General features: G+C 39.2%; 2 protein-coding genes across 4 annotated transcripts in view; both read right to left on the minus strand.

The window, feature by feature from the left end:
* Positions 1–174: 174 nt before the first annotated feature.
* On the minus strand, positions 175–15,460 carry Mcr (macroglobulin complement-related). 2 transcript variants are annotated; one of them, XM_065482275.1, is made up of 22 exons: positions 15,308–15,460; positions 10,390–10,576; positions 9,044–9,393; positions 8,723–8,835; positions 8,179–8,553; positions 8,035–8,109; positions 7,426–7,837; positions 7,146–7,330; positions 6,720–6,971; positions 6,515–6,664; positions 6,175–6,320; positions 5,708–6,122; positions 5,189–5,365; positions 4,458–5,062; positions 4,115–4,217; positions 3,869–4,060; positions 3,627–3,813; positions 3,285–3,514; positions 3,066–3,227; positions 2,447–2,890; positions 2,287–2,392; positions 175–1,679 (listed from the first exon to the last, which is right to left on the minus strand). In XM_065482275.1, the coding sequence occupies exons 2-22, from the start codon at positions 10,563–10,565 to the stop codon at positions 1,489–1,491; spliced, it is 5,046 nt and encodes a 1,681-aa protein (XP_065338347.1). In that variant the 5' UTR covers positions 10,566–10,576; positions 15,308–15,460; the 3' UTR covers positions 175–1,488. The 2 variants fall into 2 exon arrangements, with proteins under 2 accessions (XP_065338347.1, XP_065338348.1); XM_065482276.1 differs by lacking the exon at positions 15,308–15,460 and adding an exon at positions 11,933–12,144.
* A 1,754-nt stretch (positions 15,461–17,214) lies between these two features.
* The window catches only part of LOC135940310 (probable G-protein coupled receptor B0563.6), a 64,111-nt gene continuing 54,803 nt past the window's right edge, over positions 17,215–26,522 (minus strand). Inside the window, exons 3-6 of one of the 2 annotated variants that reach the window (XM_065485149.1) lie at positions 24,770–25,059; positions 21,253–21,495; positions 20,398–20,692; positions 17,215–20,097 (exon numbers count right to left, since the gene is read on the minus strand). In XM_065485149.1, coding sequence (XP_065341221.1) covers positions 19,961–20,097; positions 20,398–20,692; positions 21,253–21,495; positions 24,770–25,059 — 965 coding nt within the window. In that variant the 3' untranslated portion in view covers positions 17,215–19,960. Of the gene's footprint in view, positions 20,098–20,389; positions 20,693–21,252; positions 21,496–24,769; positions 25,060–26,522 lie in introns of both variants that reach the window. The other variant, XM_065485150.1, reaches the window with a different exon arrangement.

Here is a 26,522-nt window from a genome sequence, read left to right on the forward strand (position 1 = left end):
CGAGGAGACTGCCTATGCAGCCCGCGCAACAAAGAGGACAAACACGTTGCATAACTCCAAGATATCAGGGGCTGTATTCGTATTCAGTGATGAATCCAGTATATTCAGCAGATTTTAAATTCCGTCAATCAGTTCCTAAACTCTAGGTTTATTTACAAAGAATATACGGGCAAATTGTGTCGACTTTTTATAAGAAAATTTATTTCAATACACAAGTATTCTTGATGCAAACTACAGTCGGTTTGAAAAACGGATCAACAATTTTAACTCTAGACAGTTTTGAACACTTTGAGCAATTCCGCCAGTGATATAATTTTTGTCTTTATATTAACCAATAGATTCCACGAAATAATACCATTCAAATGATTTCCTATGCACAGTTATCTATTTTATAGAAATTGAATAGTGTAAATAAAGTCCTAAAGGATCAACAAACTTACGAGATAGTATCTTACAATGGAGGTAAGGTTAGTTCTGTGCATGTCAAAAATGTACACAAGAATTCCAAACAAAAATAATATCTTCTCTATTCACAAAGAGAACAAGATGGCGACTAAAGTACAAGAAGACAAATCCAACTTGCAAGATCTTTTCAAGCAGTACATTGTAATTAAGTCTCAAGGAGAGTGAGTGGTTATTAAACCTTCTTCTCAAGCCTGGATTTCTTCTTGTACTCAAACATGGACGGTAAAGTTATAAATGTGGACTAAGCTTACAATCTGATATTTCCCTACTGCTTAAACAGTAATAATTAATATGTTAACTCTCGCAATTTTATAAATCTGTATAAAATCTCTCCCTTCATAAATGTATTGCTTTCAGTAGCTGCGCCTAAAAATTGGCTTATTGATATTTTACAATGGACAAAATCTTTCTCTTGGAGGTGGGACAGAATAATCCAACTGGAAGTCCCTGAGTTTTGCACAAACTTTAGAGATTCTTGGCTTCAAATTACGTTAATACAGCAATTTAGAAGACGAAACTTTGCACCAGCAATCTCAATAAACATTCTCTTGAAGAAATGCGGTATGACTTAAAAAAATGAACAAAGATAAATATGTAAAAATAATGTTGTATTACTTTAGGCGGCAGAGAAAATCGTTTAATCACACGCGTGACTTTAAAAAGGCTACCTAAAAATTTCAAGAAAAATTTTAATGGGGTTCTTTGAAGACTCATATATTAAATTCGAAAAAAAGGCTGCAAAGTCTGATCAACGTTTCCACAATGAGAACTGCTGAATATCACAAGATATTGCAAAACGTGAAAACAACTCAGGACTAAACACTATTAACTTGACGTCGTGATACGGATCACGCCAAGGACGACTGATTCGATATTTATCTATGAAAGGCAGCATACAAACTTTTCGGGAGGCAGGGCACTAACCAATGAATTAGCTGCTGAGCACAACCAGATTTGACAAAAATAATCTGTAAATAATGCGGATAACCCTGCTGCCCGAAATTAAAAAATAGCATGGAGACCTCAGAGCGGGTCTCTGGTGTTCCAGATCAGCAGCATGCAGAGCGAGATGAGCGCCACAAACGGAAGGCTGGTCGCCACGTGGACGGCTGCATTGTAAATTGGACAGTACGGACATTGGCTGGAGGCGCACACCTCGCAAATGTTGAGCACATAGGTTGACAGGGCATCGAAAATTGTTTCGTTGAAGCGCTCTAAAAATAAAACCATTTAATGAGATGCATATTTAACAATTTGAAATTAGTTACAGAGTGGAAATTTTATAAAACATTGAAAATAGCTGAACTATGCACTTTTAGGATGTGCCATTTTAAATATAGATTCGCCATTAATTTGGTTGGATGCTCAAATGGTGCAAACTAAACAACCCTCTTTTAAAAGGAGAAAAATACATCAAAGTCAAATAATTTTAAGACGTTTAATACAAAAATGTAATCTTAAAATGGTATAGCTGGTATAACTATTGAATTATAATATAAAATCAAATGAAAGTGAGAGCGATTAATAATAAAATTGATCCAGCACTGGTTTTTCTTGCTCTTTCTCACATTTGTTTAAATTTTTAAATATATTTCAAATACTGGCCTTACATTCATGGAAAATTCTCAATTAATCAAGAGATTAATGTTTTCCAATTTAACTTAAAAAAATATTACATATGCCAGCTGTCTCGTCTTTATTTCACAAATTCCTTTCTGGATTTTATTGAAATCTTAACATTCCTAATCAAATTTCTATCCGTAGCGATGGAAACAACTAACTTCAGAATTTCAAAAACACTAATTAAACAGTAACTCTTACCAGGTGCATAGTAGTCGTAAACTCTGATTGGCAGGTATCTTGACATGTTGGCCACAGGGAACCACCTCTCCAGCGTGAAATTGATACAGGTGTAGTCATTGTCAAGCTGGAAGAGAGTGAAGGTAAGTATCAAACCACAAGAAAAAAGGGCGTCTCTTACGTAATTGAAGTAGAAGTAGACCTTGGTGTCGGTGAACCTGGCCCTCTGGAGGCGGTGGGACTGCAGCTCTTTGGGTTGATGTCCGCGGCCGATGGGTCGCAGGTTGGAATGAACGTAGTCCTTGCGTGCCTCATAAGACAGCCACTGGACGTAGGCGTCGAGGTTCTGTTGCTGGACGATGTAGCCCGTGGGCACCGCAACCTCCAGGACAGCTAGGCCAGACCTGGGGCTCTCATCAGTCAGTGTCCACCTCTGGCAGCATCGATATGTGATGTGAGACTGGTTCCGGCCGTGGAACTGCACTTTGGTGGTCAAGTCAAAGGCGGGCACAGGCGGCGCGGTCTGGAAACGCTCCATGTCCACATTGTACTGCACGCTCATCTGCAGGATGGCGTAACCGGCGCCCTTGGCTTGGATTTTCACTGTACCCCACGCCTCCGGAATCTATGGCAAATAGTTTCATTGATTTTATAGATGCATAATTTCATAAAATTACAAGGAATAGATAAATAATTAAATAGTTGCAAAGAAAAATGGAGAATGGCTGGATCATTAATATAAATTTGTCATTTTCCAAAAAATGCTGGTTTTAGCAAACCATGCGCTAAAGTGAACTTACATCAATTTTCTGCAGATCTGCGATGTTATTGGTGCGCACTTGTAGAACTTTGGTTTTACCAGGAAGAGACGTGGCTTCCACAGTAACAGTCAGTGTTGACACATCTCTGAGGCGAGACGAATCCGCGTAGGCGATTAGAGCCTCCATAGCGACAGCAGTGTCCTTGAAGAGCAACACAATTCAAATATTCAATTCCATTTCAGAAGACTTAAAACTTACTTGAGTGGAAGCCCAGCCGCCGTCAAACAGTCGCTGTGAGTTGAGCCACTTGACGATGGGATCAACCAACAGTTCCTGTCTTGCAACGTACGTCATTAGCGCCCACGCTGTGGTCTCAATGTTTTCAGAGTCGTATTTGTATGGCAATCGTGGAAGGAGGAAAGGCTTTTGGTTCTCCATTTTGAATGGAGGCTGCGGTACAACTTCTCTGCCCCAGTAAAGTAATCCACCTGAGCAAGAAAGTGATTAATAACATCATTAGCATTAAAAACTCATGATGCAAGAGTATTGAAACTTAAGAGGAAGGTTAAATTAAATAATTAGGCCCCACGAAGTTGTTACCTTCATGTCTGGCATGTGAATTCAGGATTTGAAAGGCAGCTTCGGATTGAGATGATTTGGAAACAAGAAGTGCATAGGTGACAACAGCGACCTCATATGGTTTCCCATGGTCCTTCAAAAGCTTCAGGTTCCGCTCCAACCATTGAACCGCGTTCCTTTGTGCGAGAGATGCAAGTGCTCCAAGTCCCTGGGCGTGAGTTAATTTTTTAAAACCACTCTGATTGAACAGTTAAGATCCTTACCCCTGTCTGCGATTTAACTTTTTCCAACATAATCAGCACGTGCGCTGTTAAGGTAATGTTTCTTTGTCCAATTTCATCATTAGGCCACTGCAGCGACGCGTTCACCTTACGATCAGGCAGCCAGGTGACCTCCCAGAACGATCCTTCCACGGTTTGATGGTTCAGGACATAGCGAACAGCGCCATCAATAACCTGATTTCAAGCAAGGGTCATTAATTGTTCACGTCTTTTCTGTGATTTTCGTACAGTAGGATCAATGAAGATGAAGTTTTCCCACTCATTGAAAGACAGTTCTTGGAAAATTTTGGCACAATAGGCAGTGACCCAGACACTGGGCGAAGAGTGATTCCTGCAAAATAAACAGAAGAATTAGGCGAGTAAAATATTTCATATTCTTTGAATTTAGAGGGTTAATTAATTGACGTTACAATTTAAATGGCATATATTTTGATGTAACTCGACAGCTCTCTTGAAATATATTTAAATCGGGGATCATTAAATTAATAAGGTGGCGTGTGCAGCATGAAGAGCATATCCATTTAAATCTCACTTAATCTTGATATAGCATTAAGTACTTAAAATAAATTACCAGTCAGATCGGAAGAGGCTGAAGCTTCCATCCTGATTTCTAAATGAGAGCATTCTTTGATAGCCAACATTTAGATGGTGGAATGACTGTTTTTCAATAGTCTTATTCCTCTGGTTGATGAAGCGCATGTAATAGGTGGTGTACACATGAGCTGCTAAGCCAAACATGCTCTGTTCAGCAGAATCCAACGGCAGGTTGAGAACGGAGGTTGCGTTCATGGGCATAGTGGGAAAAATGGCACCCATCACATCTCCCACCACAGACACTGAGGCCTTGTTTGAGCCAAAAACATAGTAACGAGATTCCTCATAGGGAATGATAGGCGTTTCCGTCACATTCACGTGCAAGTATTGCACAACATAGGCCCTGTTCCGCAGGTCAAGCAGAATCGAGTGATGCCTGTACTGCGGCAGACCATCTGCCTCCACGTGGATGCTTCTCGTTACTTTGTCCATGCCCATCAGAGTGGTTGTGTAAATTGACACTTCGATGTCGCCCAGCCTGGTTGGCACAATGGGAACCATCACAATGGCTGCGTCGTGTGCCCTGATGAACACAAAGAACTGGTGCTCTCCATGTGAGGTTCTAGGGCTGTATGAGTTGACCTGCAATAGAGACGTTTTATCAAGTCATCAGGTAACCGTAAGCTAAGGATGCTAATAATATTTTTTGTTGCATAACTTTTCTAACCATAAAAACAAGACAAATTAAACCAATTGACCAGTACTTACAATGCCGTTAGCTTCAACGTGGACAAACTTGTAGTCAGGAGAAGAGTTGAGGACTACTGTTGCTTCAATGTCAACATGCTGATAATTAAAGACAACTACTCTGACGCCGACTTGTTCTCCTTGTCTGCACTGCTTTGGCATCTCCACAATCATCGAGAAGGGAACCACACCAAAATACTGAAATATAATTAAACATCATTAGTACTCACGATAAAGATTTAGAATGTATTAGCTATTTGCAGGATATTACAAAAATATAATTTAAAGACAATCAATATTGTCAGTAAAAATTGAATTAAATAGTTCTGCGCTATTTTTTTTAATGATTTGCATGAATATTTTGTTTGCAATTTTAATGAGTTTGAGTCCACACGTGTAAAACGTAATACATGTTAATTTTGACTGATTTAAAAAAGCCTAACCCTGTAAGGAAGAATCAAAAGGAAGAAATAAAATATCAGTGAAAAAATATTTAAATAGTTGTAATGATTGAAATTACTATCATGTAGATTGGTTTACCTCGACAGCCTTATTAAGAACTCCATATCCAACAGTGGGGCTGACAGAGAAGGCGGAAACCATCCAATGGGCAGGCACGGAGGGAACTGGAATGTTGAAAAGCTCCCGTCCGTGAGGCCCGATGTTAACATCAGTCCATAGCCAGACGTTGTCCATCTGCTTTTGAGTCATGCTGAACCTAGTGGCTCTGAACTTGCGTAGGTCTTCAGCCGCGCTAGCCACCAATTTTGGGCAGTAGGACTCGTCGGTTCCGTCAGAGCAGTCTGAGCGGCCGTCACACTTCTGGGTAACCTTGAAGCATCCACCAGACCTTCCACCCTGACCAGTCAGGCAGGGCAGATAACCCTGTGTGGCGTTGCAGATAGACGGCCGCAGGGGGAGGTCTCGGTCAGAGAAAACTATCAAACCAGAGGTCCTACGGAATTCCATTTAGTTTTCTTAGTGTTCAAGTCATTTTTTGTACTTACTCAAAGGTGGCATTGGCGTCTATTCCTCTTGAACTGGAGGGGAAGTGGTGCAGTTCATCTGGGTTACCCTCATGCGAAACCCAAGCATGCAACAAAGGACTTGTTCCTTCCATTTCCAAGTCAAAGAGCGACATTTGCTGCAAAGACTGGAAAAAGAAAAAATACATATGATGCAAATGAGATTCAAGGAAAGAGGAAAAGTACAGTTATTGAGTTCAATTGAAATCCACTAAGGTAACACCTAGAAAGAATTTAATCTGGTTGAAAAGCCTTCACAGTTACTTTAGACTTACACTAGATATACAGAAATTTACAGCAACATAAGGCACAGTTTATATACCTTAGTAAAGGAAATTTGGTTGGGGGACTGCATGGCATAGAAGGCGCGGTCCATGGCGGCCAGACCGACATAAGAACCCGGCTCTCCATAGATGGCGATCTCAACTACCTGTCCAGTGCGAGCTTTGCGGTTGTTGACAAATACAGTGAACTGCGACAAGGAATAGTTAGTCAGGAACAATGCTGTAAAACAACGCTAGGCATACATTGTTCCTGGAAATGCCATCCACGGGGAAGGTGAGCGAGTCTGCAAGCGCGACACCTCTGCTCGCGGGGTGGTAAACTAGCACAGTTGCTGACGGCGCCATTTCTGGACTGATGGTGAGTGCCAAGGTGTGTACGGTTGACAGCATTTTCTCCTGGCTTGCGTACAAAACAACACCTTTGGCAATTACAACATAAGAGAAGCTGTCTAAAATGGCGTTGCTCTGCACGTGCAGGATCAGGTACTCTCCAACCTAAAACATATTTATGATTTTATTAAGGTTTATGAATGAAAGAGAGACTAAACTTGCAAAGACCTAAATTTTAGTGAAGATTGATGCTAGTTATTTTGATCATTTTTCATTTTATCATATTTAATTTTCATTTTCATGCTGTCACAAAATATGGAAATTAATTTTCCTTCTTACCTTAGCGTTCTTAGTGGACGTGAACACTTTGAGATGCTGGTTGTTGGGTGACCAGTGGCTGACAGCAGTGAGTTCTGCAGTGGTTCTGAACCCGTCTTTTGAGTCCTTGAAATTTGCAGTCAGCTTCAAGCTAGCGACATCATTCAGCATCTCTCGTAATCGCCTTTCATTAGCATCATCACCTCCTGAGAATTAAAACCGTTTTTAAGGTAAATATCGAACAAAATTAAAAAAGGTTTTAAGTGATTTGAATTCAAATCATAAATTAATGGTTAGTTACCAAGCTGACTGCGCAAATCAATCTTCAAAGAGAAGATTCCAGGCTTCTCAGATGACATTTTCACTAGCTGCGTTTCCAGCGACCTTCGGCCACCAGTCCTCATTACAACTTCTGCACTGATTTCCATCTTACTCTTCTTCAATCGCTCCAAATCAAGCGGTGTATTGTCGTGATATGAGACGGCTACATAGCAATGGAATGGCATTGACGGCCGAAACACCTGCGGGCTTCCTCCAAGGAAAGTGACCTTCAGGGTCGAGTTGTAAATCCTGGCCGTTGAGTATCCAGTCACGATTTCGTCCAGAAATCGTTCACCAACTGATGCTGTTATTCTTATTTCCATTCCAGAAAGTGATGACACAAATCTGTGCAAGTCAGCCATGGGGTATCGGAAATTGTGGATTCCATAAAACTGAAATGGAAAAACAAAGTTTCAAACAAATTGAATCAAAGCTAGCAATAGAAATTACAAAATATATGCTACAAAATATTACAGGCTGTCACTAGTTGAAAATTCTGCAAAAATGTAGCACAGAGATCAGAGGTAAAAATCTTGCGTTTTAATGTGATGTGATGGAATGGATCTGGGAATTAAAAATCAAAACTCACGTGTTTCAGTTGAGGCACTTCTCTCTCATCATCAATAAAAGCAGGAGTGTCGTACCAGAAAGGAAAATCTTCCTTCTACATTATTAAGCAAAAATAAACAGGCAGTTAGCTAAGCAAGTCAAACTACTAAAAGATGCTACTTACGAAAGTGAAGAATTTTTCGACTGGCTGCTCCTCTCTGAAGACCCTGTAGCCAGGTGTGTTTCTTGTTGTGTTAAATTCTTGCTGCTTGCCAATACCATTGCGCAATATTGGCGTGATTGTGGCTTTCAGGGTGAGGTTTCCATAGACAGGAGCTCCACTTGTGTAGTTTGCCATCACTGATCCGTAGATGTAGCCATCAGACTCGAGGAAGAAGGCAGGCATCGTTACGTTCACCTCAAAACGCGTCTGGTAATACTCGTTGACTGTGAAGCTTGCCTCCTCAATCATGCCCTGCGCCTCAGCCCTGATAATCCAATCTCCAAAGATGGGCTGGTCGCTCAGTTGGTATTCCAAGCTGACTGTTCCCAAGTTGGACTGGAAATTTTGGGAGAATGAAGCATTTAGTGAGATGGATTATGAATATTTTATTATTTCTGAGAAAATTTTATAAATGAGTATGAATTGAAAAGAAGCTTAAACAAACTCATTCTTGGAGAGATAAAAATCCATTGCAATGTAAATAATTACTAGCCTAAAAAATTACCTGTCTTGACAGCCATCTCTTCATGATGGTTCTGTGCGGATCGAGCATGAAGACATCAACAGCATCATTAAACCCTTTCAGCTCAGTTGTGATTGGCGCCACACGGAAGCGAACTGGAATAAATTTAACCCCGATGACATTAGTACTGAGTCATTGCACAATGTATATAATATGTTCAGAAAACTATAATCATAAAATAAAAATTGGCATCATATTTAGTTATTGAGATAAAACTCAAAATATAATGTAAGCATTACAGATGTAGAAAAAAAGATAATACGGTAACATCACACAGGACAAAGACAAAGGTCAGCAACGCACCTGTTTGTCCTTGAATGTAGACGGGTTTGTCAGTCTGAATAAAAATGGTCATGGACCTAGGCGAGAACTCCAGGGCAGTGTCATTGCGAAAGAAGATTCCACCCAGCATGTCATCAAGAATGCCCTCAACCCTGAGGCGATAGTGCCCCTTGACGCTGGTGGGCGGCACCCGCAAGGCCAGGGACTCAGTCACTCCGATGGCGGCAATTTGTCTTGCCGCTGCCACCTCCACGCCGTTGCGCTGGATTGTGGCCTTCACCGTGACGGGGAGGGCGCTACGCAAAATGGTCACCGCCAATCTGTACAGGTGACCTGGGCGCACAACTCTGCTGGCCACAATAAAGTAGCTCCTGCAAAATGGATTAAGTTGATGATCTATTATTGCATGGAAATAAAATAATTGTTTCAAAAAGGGGAAACATTACACGGATTTACTTATTTAACATTTTTAGTTAGAAAAGATCAATGTAAGTAGTTGATGTGACACTCTGTCACACTGATTGATTACGATTTGAAATAAAAACATTCATTATAAAGGTTTGAAAGATATCCACAGCATATGACGTTCTCTAGGGCAAAAAGGACCTCATATTTGATTTCCTGCTGGTTAAAAGGCAAATCGACACCAAGAATACTTTAAAGTTTGATAAACCCCAAAAATGCACCCCATGGAGCTGGGGGTGAGTTCCACCCAACCTTGACTTCTGATAATTCTTAAATAACCATTTATTAATAAATTCACTCAGAATCTGTTCAAAAAATGTAATTTTAAGAAACCTTGTTTTACAGTTCGCAAAAAATACGTTTTTTTTAACTTTGAGACATAACTTTTTTAAAACACAAAAAACCCTGAAAAATGTTAATAAAATATAATTACCACAAATATAGGACAAATTTTGACCATCTCGCGAATTAAAAATTTCATGTCATGCGGTATACATGAATTTCTTGAAATTTTTGACCTAATTTAAGTGACCTTGATTTTTGACAAGGAGGTTTGTTCACGTGGGAAAGTTATTGGGCATTAAATGAAGAAAATTTTATAATATAAATTTTTTGAATTACTTTAAACAAATCCGAAGCAATGAATCGCTGAAATTTTCGTTTTTTTTTTCAATCGAAAACTTAGGCCCCTGTTAAGTAAGCAATTCTCAACGACCTGAAATTTCATGTGGCCACTATTATTCCACTAGGGAAACACCACCACCAATTTTAATCAAAATCTGAGATATTGTTTATTTCAGACCTTTAAAAATCAATACATAGTAGTTTAAAGAAAATTTCAAATTAAAAGCCAATCGTATATTGTTAATCTTGAGGTGGAAACAATAAATCGATGCACTTACGCGTCCTCAATGTGGAGGTTGTTGCTGTCAATATTGTTGCGAGACACATCCTCTTTGTTATATATGGACGTGTCAGTACTTTCCCTTTGCGATTCCTGCCTCTGGTTCTGTCGCTGCGCCACTGCCGGGCTCGAAATGAGCAGCAGAATCGCCAAAGGTGCGATCACGAGATTCATTGCGCTGCGATCTGCAATGCATATTACAAGAAAGCCATTAAAACTTTAGTACAACAACGAGAGGCGTTGCGTGTTGGACGCAAAACAAAGTAAGGTAATTAATAAGTTTGAGTTTCAATTTGGGCCAGCGTGTTCACGAAAACCCTTAGCTGCACGCAACGATGACAATTGTTCCAGCAAAGTGCTTCTCGAACTGCAAGGAAACCGTCTTTTTAAAAAAAAAAAACAGGGGAAGCCATGTGTGCCCTTTCATCTTAGCAGCGACGACACGCTTTTCGGGCTTCGCACGCTTTGTCCGCAGCGAAATTCGGATCGGCGCGAGAATGCTGCAATCGGATTATTTTAACAATAAGTGACCAGTTGAGAAGAGTTTGTTTAACGGTAATTTGCACTCACATTGCTCCATAAAAAGGACTAAGAAAGTATAAAAGAGTTACAATTTCTAAACATGCACGTTATTTAAAATACAGCAAAAGTGGTGTGTTAAGATAATTTAAAATAATTATTTCTTTTGAAAACTCGTTCAACTAACACGATTTATGAATTATGATTCTATCAGACACATGACAAGATGGAGTATTAAGGTCTGGTGTCTTTCCAGGCAAAGAAACCTGGACTTTGTTGAAAAATGAACCACTATATACCGCATTACTTCTCGTCTGCCGCGGATAATTCAATCGGTTGAGCAGTTGAAGCCCTGATGTTGACATTTTGAAACAGAAAAATGTTGTCACTTTTTGTGCGAAAGAGGTTTTCACTAGATAATCGTATGGTATCATTTTGTTAAGGGCAGAAAAAATTGATTCTGGTGAATACTTAAAAGCTGACGTCACAGACTAGAAGTGAAGAGAAGTTCACGGAAAGTAGAATCGATAGAAGCAGCCGGTCAGCTTTGATTTTAAGTGTGGATTTACAACAATGCATACACAAAACTCATAGCAATAAGTTATTTTTAAATGTAAAAATTGGATAATTTTTTTAAACGTGGGCACAAGTGCTTTACAATAGAATGAAGAGCAGCACAATACTATATAGCCCACGGAAAATGGAAAAAAGGTTTAAGGATGCTATGAGCACAAAGCAAATTAAATTAAATTGGTTTACTTTGTTGTCATACTTTGTAACAAGCAGTTCAAAAGAAAAAAAACAGCAACATAAAAATCAGCAACGCACCTAATAACCATTATGACTACCGTGAAGATGCACTCATTGTCAGACCAATTCAACTGTATTGTGAGAGCCAAAGTTAATCACTTCAAGTTCATTTATTTCGCTTTTGCCAATATCTAGCCCATTACCCTCACGAAAAATGCCCAATTATGGCGAACTAACGTCGAAGACAGAGAGTTGCAAAATTCGGCACTCACCCCGTAGCACAAACCCGCACCGCACTCAAGTCTGCGCCATACACCTGGCTTAATGTCCAGTCACGCACTCGACTGCTGATTAACGCGATGAGCAGCGGCGGCGGAAGAAGCCGAGATTCGATCACAAAACGGCGGCAGGAGGACGAGAAGTGAAGTGAAGCTGGCGGTGCTGGGCCCACGGGGCTGCGTGTGCGGCCGCGGCTGATGCCAGCCAGTGCCAGGCGAATAATGTGCATGGACAATATTATTCCGCGGCAGGAACAGCAAACTGTGTTTTATAAATAATCTCGCTAGCAGCCGAGGGGGACACGTGGCGCGTGGGGGAGGACTGGATCAGACCCTCATCGAGTTATCCTTCCGGCCGCGGGGGGAGGCGGCCCCGTCCAGCTGGCCTCGTGAGACGCCGGCCCAACTATACAGCGTCTGATTATCGCCCCGAGATAATCTAAGAGCACTTGCTGCAAATTAATGACCCATTCAAGTTTGGACAGTCACCTGACTATCAAGTGGCTCAAAAGAGCTTGTTGATTTGGAGTTCGGAATATATATTTTTTTAAATTAGATTTTTTATAGTATGACATGTGCATAAAAAATTTATATTTTTTCATTAATTTTTTGAAATTAAAGGGGCAATTCTTAATGGTAAAATATCAAATGATATCACACTTCTTAAATGTGTCAATTTTCACTCTAATTTTGGACTAACATTTATTTTGTAAACGGCCTCAAACAAAAGATTAAAATCCAAATGCGTGCGAAAATTAATTAATTTATTATTTCTCAAATTCAACCCATTACGTTGGGATGAACACGGACAATATGCTTTCCATGTAACGAGAGCTGTCGTTGGAAAGAAATTCGGGGAATTAAGTCAACTGTAGTTTCGCGTAATGAGCCGATTTATTCAAAATGGCAGATGTCGTGAATCACAACCCGCTGTGCAGCCGGCGCAATGTGCGTTAGCCGACGATTTTATGGCGGAGGGAATGAAAGTTCCGTGCCATCTCCGGCCTTTTTTATTATTGGGGGCGTGCGTGCCTTTGAGAGAATTTTAAAATTCCACAGCTGCGTCAACTGAGAATAAAAAAGAGGCATTATTTTTTTACAAACTGCCTCAAGATTCTGAAGGATCGATTTTTATCGGAGAAAATTTATGTGGATTAAACAAACGAAAAGTTAAGTGTATCGTCACTTAATTTAGAAAAAAAGTATTTAAGCCCACACAGCACATGTAAATAAAGAGGATTTGATACTAGTTGGAGCTGTTTTTTTAACGCTTTGGAAAAATATGAAACGCAGCTTATCGTATACTTACTCAAACGAACCTAAAGGGTAGGTTAACATTATAGAGGATAGCAAATTGACAATTCCCTGAATTTAGAGGATTAGATAATGGGCTAAACTTGGCTGTCAGGAGAAAATTGGTATAATTTTTCAGTGCCACGACGTTTCTCTGATTGCATGTTTGCGAATCGTAAAATGACACCATAAAACGGCGGGAACGAGCTGTCGTTTGATCGATTCTATGCCCATTTTCTCGTTATCAGCACCAGTGTTCTCGTGGGAATGTGTTAAAAGTCGAGTGCAAGTCGACAAATAGAAATTGCTCAAGTGACGGCAGCAGAACAGATGGCCCTTTTTCTTGTCTCTCGCTGGCTCCCTCATCCGCCGCCGCCGCCGTGTCAAGTTTATAAACAGCTTAAGCCACTCGAGAGATTAGTCTATTACAACGTATATTGGGTCTTCAAAGTTTTTTTTAAGGAGTTTGCAGCATTAACTTTCGCATGTTGCATCCGATATTGTACTTAAAAAGATCAAACGGCCCCTCCCCCAAAAGACAGGATATTTAAAAAAACAATCCAAAATCCTATAGAGTCGTTTCACATCTGCTAACAATAGAAAAATTTACACTAAAAAGCGTTATTTAATTGTAAAAAACAAAAAGCTTTAATTTTTACTAGATTTTCAGCATTATATAAAACAAATTTCAACTCATTTTGACAGGTCGGGATGGCCTACTTCAAGTTGGAAAATTTTGCAATTATTATTGTACTTGGTCAAGTAACATTTTCCAATTTATTGCAAGCTATGCTGCGTTAAATAAAACAATTTAGCAGCTTTGACAGCAAGGACAAACTATTTTCTTGTTTGTGGTGTGATTGAGACATCGATGAAAAAACATAAATAATACAAAAATATCAATATTGCGTAAAACCAGGCTATTCTATTGATAGTGCTGCAGTTGTTGCAAATTGAAAGGAAGAACCCTTTGATCTTGAGGACCGTAAGAGTGGCACTACACAAAACACCAATTGTTTGCGCGCTCTCGTGTACAAGGGCCGGTGTTTGTGTTTGTAAACAGGCAAGGGAGCGGGAAAATGAAGGAAGCGTGCGTATCGCACATAATAGTGGTAGAAAGAAGTCTATATAATATTATTTTATCACCGAGGCGCAAATATTGGCCGAGGTCTCGGATTTCGCCTCGATTGATATGTGCATGCGAGGGCGGATCGCGTTTCTCGCGCTAATTCAGGGGTGTGGGCTTTTGTTTCGCGAGGGAGGAAGTTGTTTGCCGGGGATAAACATGCTATAGATCGCTTCTCAATAACAGGCGAGAGTACTTTTAGGGTTTGTCTATCGGCGGCAGTAATAAAACGCTTAATTTGAACGCAGACAATCGCTCCTGACGCCGCTTTTATGGCCCGACTTGCGCTCCGGCTCCACTCTGCATGGGTGAATGGGGTAAAAATATACTTTTCCCCACACACTTGGCTCAGCGTTCTTTCTTCTTATCTTCGTGCTCTGAGTGTAGATAAATAACACTTTAGTGGTAAATAAAGTTCTACCAAATATGAAATAATTAATTGATAAGAATCGTTTATACAGTGCTTAAAAGGAATAAAATAGCTATTAAAAACTTACAAAATGCCCAAAACGCATTGAAGCTTTTAATGTGCATACATACATGTTCAAAGGGGAAACTAAAGAATCATAATTCATTATAAATTAATTATACATAAGCAATGACAGAGAAATTCACGCTAAGGGGAATGGGATCCTTGCAAATTATATCGCAAACGTTTAAAAACAGGACCGTTAACTTTGGTAATGAAGAATTACATTATGTTCATTTAAATCGGAATTTTTAACAAAATTACACACATGATTGGAGAGCGTAGCATACGAAGATCTACTTAGATTAGAGTATCTCGGAAGAATTGTGCACCGAAGAAGGAAAGCAACGAGTGCGTCGGAGCATGAGACAATGCTTGCCAAGCCGACGCCCAATGAAACATTTTGCCTATGCATAAGCGCGCGACACGATTAATTAACGCAAATTAAACGGTTAATTAGGGGTCGACTGCAGGTACTCACCTTATCTACAAACTAGAAGACGCCGATGAACATAGTCCAGCTGCTCGGCCCCAAAATCCACCAAATATCAGTCAAAATTTGAAAATTGGAAGCTAGACACTCATCGCAAACAACTGTTTACAAACGCGGTGCGACTCGTGCAAGGCTGCCAACGACGCCATTCTGCATACCATAGCTCCATCCGAATTCCCAACAATTCAAGGGAATATAATCAAATGGAAAATTGATCAACGTTTTCAAAATAAATTTTTTATCAAATGACTTTACAATCGAAACTAGATCTAAATATTTCGGTTGAATTCCAGGCGGTCGGTTGGATGTTAGGTTGGCAGCGGAGTCATCCTGGAAGCATGCTGTGCCGCAGTGCCATTCGTGGCGGCAGGTGTGGCGCGTCGCGGAGGGGGCTCGGGAGAGAGGTCGACGGCGGCGAAACGTGCCGCGCGCACTCACAATGCCGGCCGGAAAGCGCTTTTCAGCTCAAGACAATGAGAGACAAAGAGCGCGGCAATCAAAGCGTAAAATGTCAAATAATCTCTGAATTTAGATCCCGCAGCACACTCCCTCAGCAACAGGGATGTGAAAAATTGGATTAGTGATAATTTTACAAGAACATAATAGTGATTGTCTGTAATATTTTCACTTGAATTATGCACTCTATTGTCAGTCTTAGAAACAGTAAAAAAAATAAACACTGGCAATTTGGCTTGACAACCGACAGAATCAGTTGCTATATTTTTAGCCATTTTATGAAAAATATTTCTGAAATATGAGGAGTTAAAATTTCCTGAAAGTTTAACCAAGACTATTAATTGATTCAATAATTTAATATTTCTATGGTCAGATATATTCCGAACAGATTTATATCGTTGCACCACAGCTAAAAATTTTCAGCATAAATACAATCAACTTAAAATTTTTGGATAACACTGGTGTGGGCATAGGGCATTTGATTTTATAAGAGATAATTATAAAGCAAACTGCTCCGGTTGAGGAAACGCAAGCTCTGGTTTGAATTGAGCCTGTCCTTACTTATTAGGATAACATTTAAACCAGCGCTGTTCAAAGCCAGCGACACTTCAATTTAATTCCAAATTGGATGCTATGGCCTGGATTAGTTCAAGTTTTTAGACTTAAATTAATAATGTTTAGTCCGCGTGATAGCTATAACCACATATGATTTGGCAATCTTAAGAGTTTTTACGAAAGTTTTCTTAAACAAAATTTTGTACGGAATTAAAAAAATATATATTACATATTGTCAACGCATTAATCTAATCTTAATTAAAATTTTGCAATGTTAGTACCAGCAATTCTGTCTTTTCATTAGTTTTATCAGACTCTTTGCTTGCCAGTATAGCATCTCGAAAAAAAAAACATATTTTTTCACAGCCCTCTGGTCCATTATGCAGGTGAGATTTTGATTTTTCCCCACTCGCCTCATGAATTTTTAAACAAACAGCTAGAGCAACCGGGGCACACGAGTGCATTAAAGACAAAGGAGGCTTTTGTATCGCGTGGAGAGCGCGAGCGACGTGAATGTTTATTTTTCCTATAAATTTGTTTGTTCAAGCACAGCTCAATTTATCACCATAGAAGGATGCTATTTTTGAGCGAGCCTTATTATCTGGGGACCATATGGTGCGCTACCGAGGCAGTCTAAATTTAAATCTCGAGTCTGCTGACTTTGAAGTGGTCTTCATCGCTTCTTCGTGGATAAACGGCGCCCATGCGAGAGGGCGAAGGGTCGAGCCAGAGTCAACCATGCAAGTGCAATCAGGAGGACGATTAACATACCTTTGTTTCCAGTGGGTCTCTTAAAACGCATGTAAATCGCTTTGAAGCGCATCTGTTGTTGACACAAAATTTTATTGTGTTTGTTTGGAATTTGAAATAAAAGCGTTTCCGACTTCATGCACAGCAAATCAATTTTATTTCCGATTGCCTGGGTGCTGTAATGAGCACCAATTTTCCATTCCATTATTTGGTCTCTGTTTCGCAGACAAATAGACGACTTGCAAAAATTGGGGGTAGCTGAAGTGGCACATTTTACGTAGCATTTATTCCAATTACTACGACTGTGCAAATTTTATTAGTCGAGTTTTTCTCAGAACAGTCTCTCAAGAGATTCAGCTGATTTTACAAAATTCACAGATCGAAATAATATTATGCATCAATTTGTTTTGGAAACATTTAAAATTAAATGAACAATAAGAATCGCCACGCTTCTTTTCGCATTCAGTTGTAATTTTATAGCTTATCTTACTCATTCTCTCTGGGTACAAAGGCCTGAATTATGCCTACAAGATTAGTTTAAAAACTCTATTTAAAAATTTAACTTAGTAGTATTTTATGTAATTTAACCATATAATCTGAAGAGGTCAGCTGCTCAAATCTCCAAAATGAGTCTGAGAGTACATGATCAGTCTTTTTCAAAGTTTTGTTGCATGCCGTCTATTTGAAATTCTCATTCACTTTTAGTCAATTTACAACAATTATAGAGAGCAAAAGTATTCCAATAGATGCGTGTTGTGTGTGTGTGTGTATACAAGTTTGTGTGTTTTTTTTCCGTTTTATATATCTCTCTCCAACAGTGAGACAACAATAACAGTGAGTAAATAGATTCTAGAGCTATTGCACGCGATGAGCGTGTTTCTCGTTAAAATTAATTAAAACTTCGGAACCAGCACGTGTCGCTTTATGAAAATCTCAAATCATCACATTCGACAGCCTTCACCATTGTATATTAAAAAGATTCGATTTGGACGCTGTGAGTGCAGTTTCGCGTGTTTCCTCGTGGCCGAGACGAAACTACTCACGAATCTAGCATTTCCTACTGGCAAAACGCGCGCATCACATTCTAGGTCACATTTCGGCAATTTTGCAATCCAATTGTTTGAAAATTTTGTCAATAACAGAGCTACCTCTAATGCACACTACTGTGACGCTTTGTGAATTTTCTACACGTCATCCATCTAGCGATCAAGAAATAATATACTTATGTACATCAGCTAAAAGCACTTTGATATATCCAGCTACAAAAGCGGAATTATGTATATATCAAAATTCACTACCTCATGCAAATCGCTACAACCGTAAGGAAAAAAGAGGCCAATCGAAGTTTGAGTTTCATTTTAACGAATTAGTGACACGACCCCTTGCATTATTTTACTTTTGAAATTTGAGTTAGTGTGAAGATGATGATGACGACTTTGAAATTCAGCGAGGCCTTTTTTAATATTTAAAATTATCAGTCTTAACTTGTCCCTTTGTCCTCTTCACCTCAGACTATGAATATATTGTTGCTTTTCCAGAAGATAAAATTTTCACATATTCAAACAGTTGACTATCGCTTGCCAAAATAGAAATTTTGAGGATACTTTGGTGCTTTTATCTCGGCAAATCACTAAACAACTCTTTCCCTTTGAGCTTATTAAATTGTTTCTCAACGAACGACGACTCAGCATTATGAGAGTGAAAATAAAATTCGGTGTTGAATTAACCTCACTGCAAAAATAGATGTGGTGAGCATTAAAAATTAAAATTCTACAAATAATAAAAATACAATTTCTGCAAGACACACATCATTATGGACAGCTATTGTTTTTTAACATCTTTGGCATTTTTACATAGTTTTGTGTAAATAGAAACAACTCAAGAATCTTAGATTCTCGTCAACTTCTGCTTTTGGAGAGGTAAAATGCGCTGCATGATTTGCTTGTCGCATTCGTCATTGACAAGAGAGATTGGTTTAGTCAAACTACATTTGCACGCGTAAAGATTTTTAGTTAATTTGTGCATGGAAATGACAGTATTTTAATTATATTGTTCCCAAGTGAACACAGATAGAGCTTATCAAATAACACATTTATAATATTAAATTTTAACAAAAATCTTATTTAAACCAAAACATATGCCAACCAGTGATTTAGTTCCATTAATTAGTGATTAATGTTATTCTTACCTTTTCAATTGACTTTTTAAAATCGGAAATCTGTTAATTTTAAAATTATTGAAGAATTTAGCTGAATTTCAATTTTGTGTTGCTTTCAGATTCGTTCTGGGTTGGCGCAAATAAAAGGGAAATGTGTTTTTGTCGCTCTTGCACCTTTTTTCTGTTGACTTCTTCGTCAGCAAATTTATCGGGAATCGACGCATTGGTCTAGAAGATGAGGAGTTTTACGGTGGCTATAATATTTTTGCCTTACCCGAGAGAAGTTGAAAGTTGAGAAACTGAGACAGTGGAAAAAGTGGCAAAATAGACTCGCGGAGGGCAGTGCACACGTTGGCAAAAGAGTGTTATCGTGCGATATAGGGAATCAAGTAAAGAACAACGTTTGTGCATCTCCCAGCACTGGGTGGAATTTCCGTAAAAAGTGTCGCAAGTAGAATAAAATGCGTTATCTGCTGGTATAATGCACGCCTCTAATACAATTCTCTTGCGTACAATGGAAAATAAATATTATATATGCGCACTTTCCTATACATACATATGCACTTACATAGGTTAGTGGGAATGTTGTGAAGATTGCATCTAGGTATTGCACAAGTGTTATTGTGTTTGGGCAAGTGGGGCACTTTTTCTTGCTTTCAGACGAGCACTTGACAGGGATTGCTGAGGGAACATTCATCAGAAAAACACAGCAGGCTCAGTTCTCAGACGATCACGCGGTCCACTGAACTGCCGGTAGAGCTGTGGCGGCCTTTAACGCAGGTCAGTTTGCCCAAGCAGCTGGTAACGAGGGCTCTAAATGCACTCGGAGGGGATTCTTTTGGAATACGCTGATCTTCCACTGAAAAGAAATGTGTCTTTAAAAATATAGTTTTTAATGGATTTTTAGCAAAGCCAATCAGATTTAAACCAGTTTGTAACATGCGATGCACATATGAGAACGTAAATAAATTTTAAAATCGTTAAATTTTCAAAAATTTAGATGATATTAAAATTTTTATTAATGATAAACAATATAAAACTCTCTAGCCGATTCTTTACAATTTACTTCAGGAAATAAAAATAAAAATGCCGTTAAGCAAAAAGCAAATAAATATAAACACTGAAAAAATGGCACTGTGTGTACAATATACCTAATTACCGTTAGCAGCAAGAACGGCAGTGGCGGCGGCCCCTGTCGTCGACGTGGTGCAAGCGAGGGTGCACGCTCTCGGCGGCGTAGGGGTGGCTGTCTGCTGAGTGATCGGGGGAGACCCCTTGAGGCCTTTCGCTGAAGGTCCCACGCCAAGGCCGTTGGGTGGCAATTTTTCACCCCACCAGGGCCAGTTGACCGTTCGAAGGAGCGTGTTGCGGAAATCCTCGGAGAAGAGGCAGTAGATGTAAAAAGTCAGCGAGTAGTTGGTGACCTCCAGCACGTTAGCAATAGCTCTGAAAATCTGAAATGACAATTTAAATTTAGATTTTAATTTGATTCTTCGTTTTCCATTAGAAAATAGATTTTAAAAACCTGCAACCAGAAGATTTTATTTTTATTCGTTATAAAGTTATAAACTTAGTGGTTTGTCACGATTGTCAATGGAAACTCTTTTGTCTAAAGGCTTTGTGTCGTAAACTGTACGGTTTGATTTAAAGGAATGCACAATTCAACAAACCAAAGTTACGTCAAAGGACCTTTGTGGTTGGTGATTTAGGCATAACTTTAAAATGTAAGTTCCAAAAAGCAGAAGGCTCCATTGACCGGCCACGCAAAATCGATCGCAAAAAGTTTAAACGAAGACGTCGAGAATCTATTTCATAATAAGGTAGCCGTCCCTAAAAGCACTTTTACCCCCTGCGGAGGCGTGGAAGAGTGTGTTCTCTCGCAAACAAAGACGTAACGCAGAATAATCATCCTTTTCCTTTCCCAGGCTTTGAAGTGGAAATTGCGTCGCGTCCAAAGAATCGCAAATGCAATTAAAAGCCGGGATATAGAAGCTGGCAGCAACAATACAATTACCTGGTAGTTGTAGGAGCTGAGATTGTGCTCCGAGAGGGTGACATTGAGAATCACCATTGGCGACACACAGGCGAAGAAAAGCAGCGACGTTGAGCCGAGCAAGAGCGCCAGTCGTTTCTCCTCGGCGTATTGTCTGCACGACTCGAGCAACGCGCCGCGCCGTTTCCGTCTGCGGGCGCACGAGCGCCGGTACACGATTAGAATGCGAGCGTTGAGGCCCGCTAGTAGAATCGTTGGTCCCACCTGAAACGAGTCCGAATCCAATTAACTCTCAGAACGAGTCATACTTTTCATGACCTGGAAAAGTGGAAATTCCCGGCGGTGTGCCTCAGATAATTATTGTGAAAGGGGAAGTTTCAGCGGAATGAGAGTTACCTTAAGCTTGAGTGGAAGCTCTCTATGGACGGTAAAATTTTCTTGTTAATTTAATTTTTTTACGAAATTTAATTAAAAAAATTGAATTACGTGCAAAGTTTATTTTTTTGTGATTATAGTTTTGCATGGTGATTGCATAAAAAGTGGCACTGATTGAATCGAATAATTTTAAGTTTATCGAGCGTGCAAAATCTTCAAATAATTCACCCATAATTTTTGCAAATCTTTAATATTTGAACCTGCTTGATTAATCAGTCTTGCGTCATAATTTATTCCTCCCTTGTACTCTGAAAGACAGTGCAATATGTGTCCCAGAAAAATCAATATTGTTCTCTAATTCATGTTTTGACCTGAGAGAAGTGGCGTTCAATTTACTATTTGGGAATTATGTTTTCATTATGCAATGCTACTTATTTGTCATTTCCAAACGCTAAGTGAGTAAAACACACGTTTCATTTAGAAAGTACTGCGTTGAAATTCCCCTGAAGAAGATGAATTAGTTGCAAGTTCGCAAACATATAGCTTTTACCAGATTAGAATGTGAGTAGGTAAAAAGACATTTCGATTGAGTTAACGGGGCAGAATGTCAAATTTGGAAAATCTTGTCCCCCTTCTGCTCTACCTCCGTTTTCATGGTTTATTGGCTTATAGAAAGATCTCAAAAACACATATTATATTGAGTCCACTCGGGAGATTGGTTTCCGTAGCTGCACTTGTCATCATGCAGGTTCAACTTGGATACGTTATTTTCAAAAGACTCTACAAACCTACGCCATCGAAGGGACCAAAAGTAACAGCATTAGTGATTATTAACGAGTTAAATATTTTTCTTTCGTTACTTGTTGCTATCAAACTAAGCATAAAATTTCCTGATTTTTTAACGCGCGTCTCTCAAAAACTGGATGATGTCGATTATTTTCTCAATTTTATGGAGAAAAAAGAAAGTGTAACTGCCGAAATCATTTTTCTTGCCTTGTATCAGGTAAGTATTCACGATGTTACCTCTGGCTGTTAAAATATTCTGGAAATGTTAACTCATATTAATTTTACACAGACAATGAGTGCATAAAAGCTCACTTAAAGAGATTACACCGACTTTAAAATTTTATAATTGCTTGGATTTATTGAAAATTTGTTTCTCTCGATTTTCATTTTGAAACTTTGATGTGGATATATTTTTTAGATGACAATTAGTCTGACTTTTGGAACTGTCCATTTTGTGCAGCAATTTAGTTGTATGTATATGTGTGTCCGTAAAACCATTAATCACGAAATTCTTGCAGAAAATTCCATTAATCATCTTCTTGGGATTTACATCCGGTGACTGGGACGACATGCTTATTTACATGACAGTCATGTTTCCGAGACACTGCTGCGAGGCAATAACATTTGCCTTTTTCATCATTTGCAAAGGACTTGCAAATCGGCTGGCCATATTATCGAGACAAATTCAGCAATCGAAAGGAAACTTGGTAACTAATCGAGCTTCGCATTTTCACATTCAATCAATGAAAAATGCGTTCTGCGCGATGCTCGAGACCCGCGATATACTACAGGAATTCTTTTCCGTTTTCCTTCTCGCTGTTTTGTGTCAGCACTTTGGGTTTGCATTGACAACTGGCATAATGCTCTACTACGTGCCATATCATAACGGAGAAAAGATGTACATCGGAATAATTATTTTGGAGGTACTCGCCATTTTTGACTTTTTCATGACTGTGTGGGGCCCACAAAAAGTTAAAGAGCAGGTTCAAGTCGAAAATACAAGATGAAACTGTTATTATAAGAGGAATTTTTTAGTCTCTTCTTGTTCCATCGTTAGTCATTCAACTTTTCGGTCGTTCGCTGTATGCGAATAAAAAAACCTTAAAAGAGGTGTGAATGAAAAACAAAAGCATTGAAATAAATATCAAAATAACCGTCTTAAACATCAGGCTGAATCATTCCTAGACGTCGTGACCCAGAGAAATGATTTCAATATTTCAGCATGGAGGCTTTTTGATGTTGACTTTACTCTGCTATTTATGGTAAGATATACAATTTATTTTTATTTGCTGCCTGATTTCCATTTTCCCTTTCCCGTTAACAGGCCGTTGCTGCATTTACAAACTACATGGTGGTGTTAATTCAAATGAAATAGGGATGCAAGTATCAACGTGTACTTTAAAATGAAAAAATGCTATCTACAGAATCAGTGGAAACACATTATGTGTATACTATATGCTTGGACTAACTGGCGGTAATGGATAAAAACACTTAACAAAGTTACAATTTACTATTTTGAATCACAAACTGCACTAATAAAATGCCCATGGAATATCGCTCTTTTGCTTATAATATTTTGTAAACGAACGTATTGAAACCCCACTACGAAACTTTGTTGGAATGGCGGAAATAGGTTTCTGTGGCACTTTGTCAGAAAATTGGCGCATTATTCATCGGTGGGAAAGCTGCGTAAGGCACACATTTGTATGCAAGGCTGTATTCCTGCCATGCACACACATCCACGAGCTGATCCGTGCATTGAAGGGTGCTCGCAGCCAGGCAGCTGGTCGGGAGCGTTAAGTTTGCAAATAGATTTTCAGAGAATCCCCGTGAAACGAAGTTGCTTGCACATACTCTGTTCATGCAAAACGTGAAACAAATTGTAAACTTTGCTGCTCGTGCTTATCAAACTTTCATCATGGTGATAATTTGTTTACTAACCATATTGCATGCAACTATTTTTTAGCATACTCTGAAAAACCAATTTCCCATCAAAAAGTAGTTTATTGCAAGAAAATTTGAATTAATTATAATTTAAACTTTGCCTTACCTTTTTGTGAAAAATGGAATTATATTGAATTATCTCTTTCAACACCTCTGACATTTTTGGGGTCCGACCAAGACAATGTCTAAACGTCGGTCTGTCTCCTTATGACAGTGCAGAAGGTGTACTATATATATACTACCTTATACATATTTTTTAAATACTTACTACGCGTTAAAATTACGGTATTGAAAATTAAAAATTATTTAACTATGCATAAATATACACTTTGAAGATTTCTCTTTTCTGGCCTTACATTTCAAATGTGCAAGTGACAATATTTAAACTATCGAGATGTAAAAGGGTGGAATTATTTTCAAGAGCTAGACCAACCTTGAATATAATCTCGAGGGCGATTTTATAGATGGAGTAGAAGGGTGAGATGAGGAATCTGACGTTGTCCCTGCGCTGGAAAACGACGGTCATCTCTCCGTCGGGACCGTAAGGTGCGCCGCATCTGGTGAGATGTGTGCGAAACGCGTTTGGAAGGTAGAGCAGGAAGGTGAGCACCGGGATTAGGGCGACGGCTGTGCGCGCCCGTTGCGGCGATGATCCACCGCTCAGCTGGCACACGGCTGCGTAGCGTTCCACCGTCAGAGCCAGCAGCATCAGCACACCTACTCCTGAGAAACACACAAAGCTGGTGGTAACTCACAGGTAAATACTCGGATGAAAGTGCCACAGCAGTGGATGAACCGATTAGCAGGGGAAAAACGCCAACGGCTTCGTGTGTGACCGGAGGTGACAAGAGGAAAAATGTTGAAAATTGGTTATCCCTTTTATTGTGTTTTTATAAAGAGAACTAAATTGTTTCATTTTGTGCCCACCATGATTAGAAAAATGCATGCATAAAAGCGTAAAAATGATTTAAATGGCAAAAAATCCGAAAATTTCCAATTCCAGGGCTGAAATTGTTTTATTTTGTTATTTTTTTACAATTTGGTCCCAAAGATCGTTTTAATGTGTTTGACATTGTTTTTGACTAGCTTTTAACTTCAAAGAAATAAAGCCAGCACGTGCTTTTTCCCCATTGCTTCTCACTCATATTGCACGGGTGCCTCATTAACGTTGGATGAATTCGATACAAGTACAACAATCACTCGCATAGACGACGCATACATGTTTTTGGTACACAGAGCACCCTCTGTTCACTGTTCACTGTTCACATATGTTGGAATAGATCTCATTGAGTTTGAAATTCTATATGTGTGCGTTTGATGTTTATTTTTATGCTGTTTTAATAACCTTCAGTCGCTCTGAAAATCAATGAGATAATATTATTCCAGTAGAATTCACGATTACGCCATTCACTTTAGTTCGCGGAGCACGTCGTCAGATTTTCGCTCCCTGCGTTATTGATTTTGTCGGAACAGTGGATGAAAGAAAAACAAAGAATAAAAATGAGAAAACTTCGTGGTTGGGTAGCGCTTCAGAGGGATTTGCAGCGAGCCTTGTTTCACGCATTATTTCATGTCTTTTCCAGCTGAGCACAAGTGAAGTACTTGTGCTGCAGAGAAAAATAAAGCAGAAAGGACTATGAATTTCCGTGTGCTAAGCGCCATAGAGTAAAAAATCGCGCCACCCAAATTTATGCTGCTCAATGACTCGTAAAAAAGCAGAAACTCGCAATCGTAATGTTATCTCTAGGTCTGAGAAATTCAGGCAGTTTGAGAGTGCCATAGAAAACATTTAAGGTTTGTGTCATTTGAACACTGTTAAGAATTTTATATTCTTGTTTATTGATCACGGGTTCCAAATTGAATTTCTGGCTCCCATTGCAAAGCTTGATTGTTATTCTACTCTACAAAACCCTTAAACCGGAGAATGTGAGAAAATTTTTAGGTTAAATTTTGAATGTAGAAAGCTTTGTGAATTTGCAGCGAAATCTTCCAGAAATGCACTCGTTACCGCAAGCCCGGTGGAACACTGCTTAGAGTTTAATTAAATTCCACGAATTTAAATTGGTGGATTAACAAAGGCACGCGCGCGTAACGATTTCGCATGCGAATGCTGCGGGAACTTATCCGCTAACGCGTGCTCAAAATACCAACATTTTATTACGTAAAAGACACTTATACTCTCTGCT

The sequence above is a fragment of the Cloeon dipterum genome, chromosome 3 (assembly GCF_949628265.1).
Source record: "Cloeon dipterum chromosome 3, ieCloDipt1.1, whole genome shotgun sequence".
Taxonomy (NCBI): domain Eukaryota; kingdom Metazoa; phylum Arthropoda; class Insecta; order Ephemeroptera; family Baetidae; genus Cloeon; species Cloeon dipterum.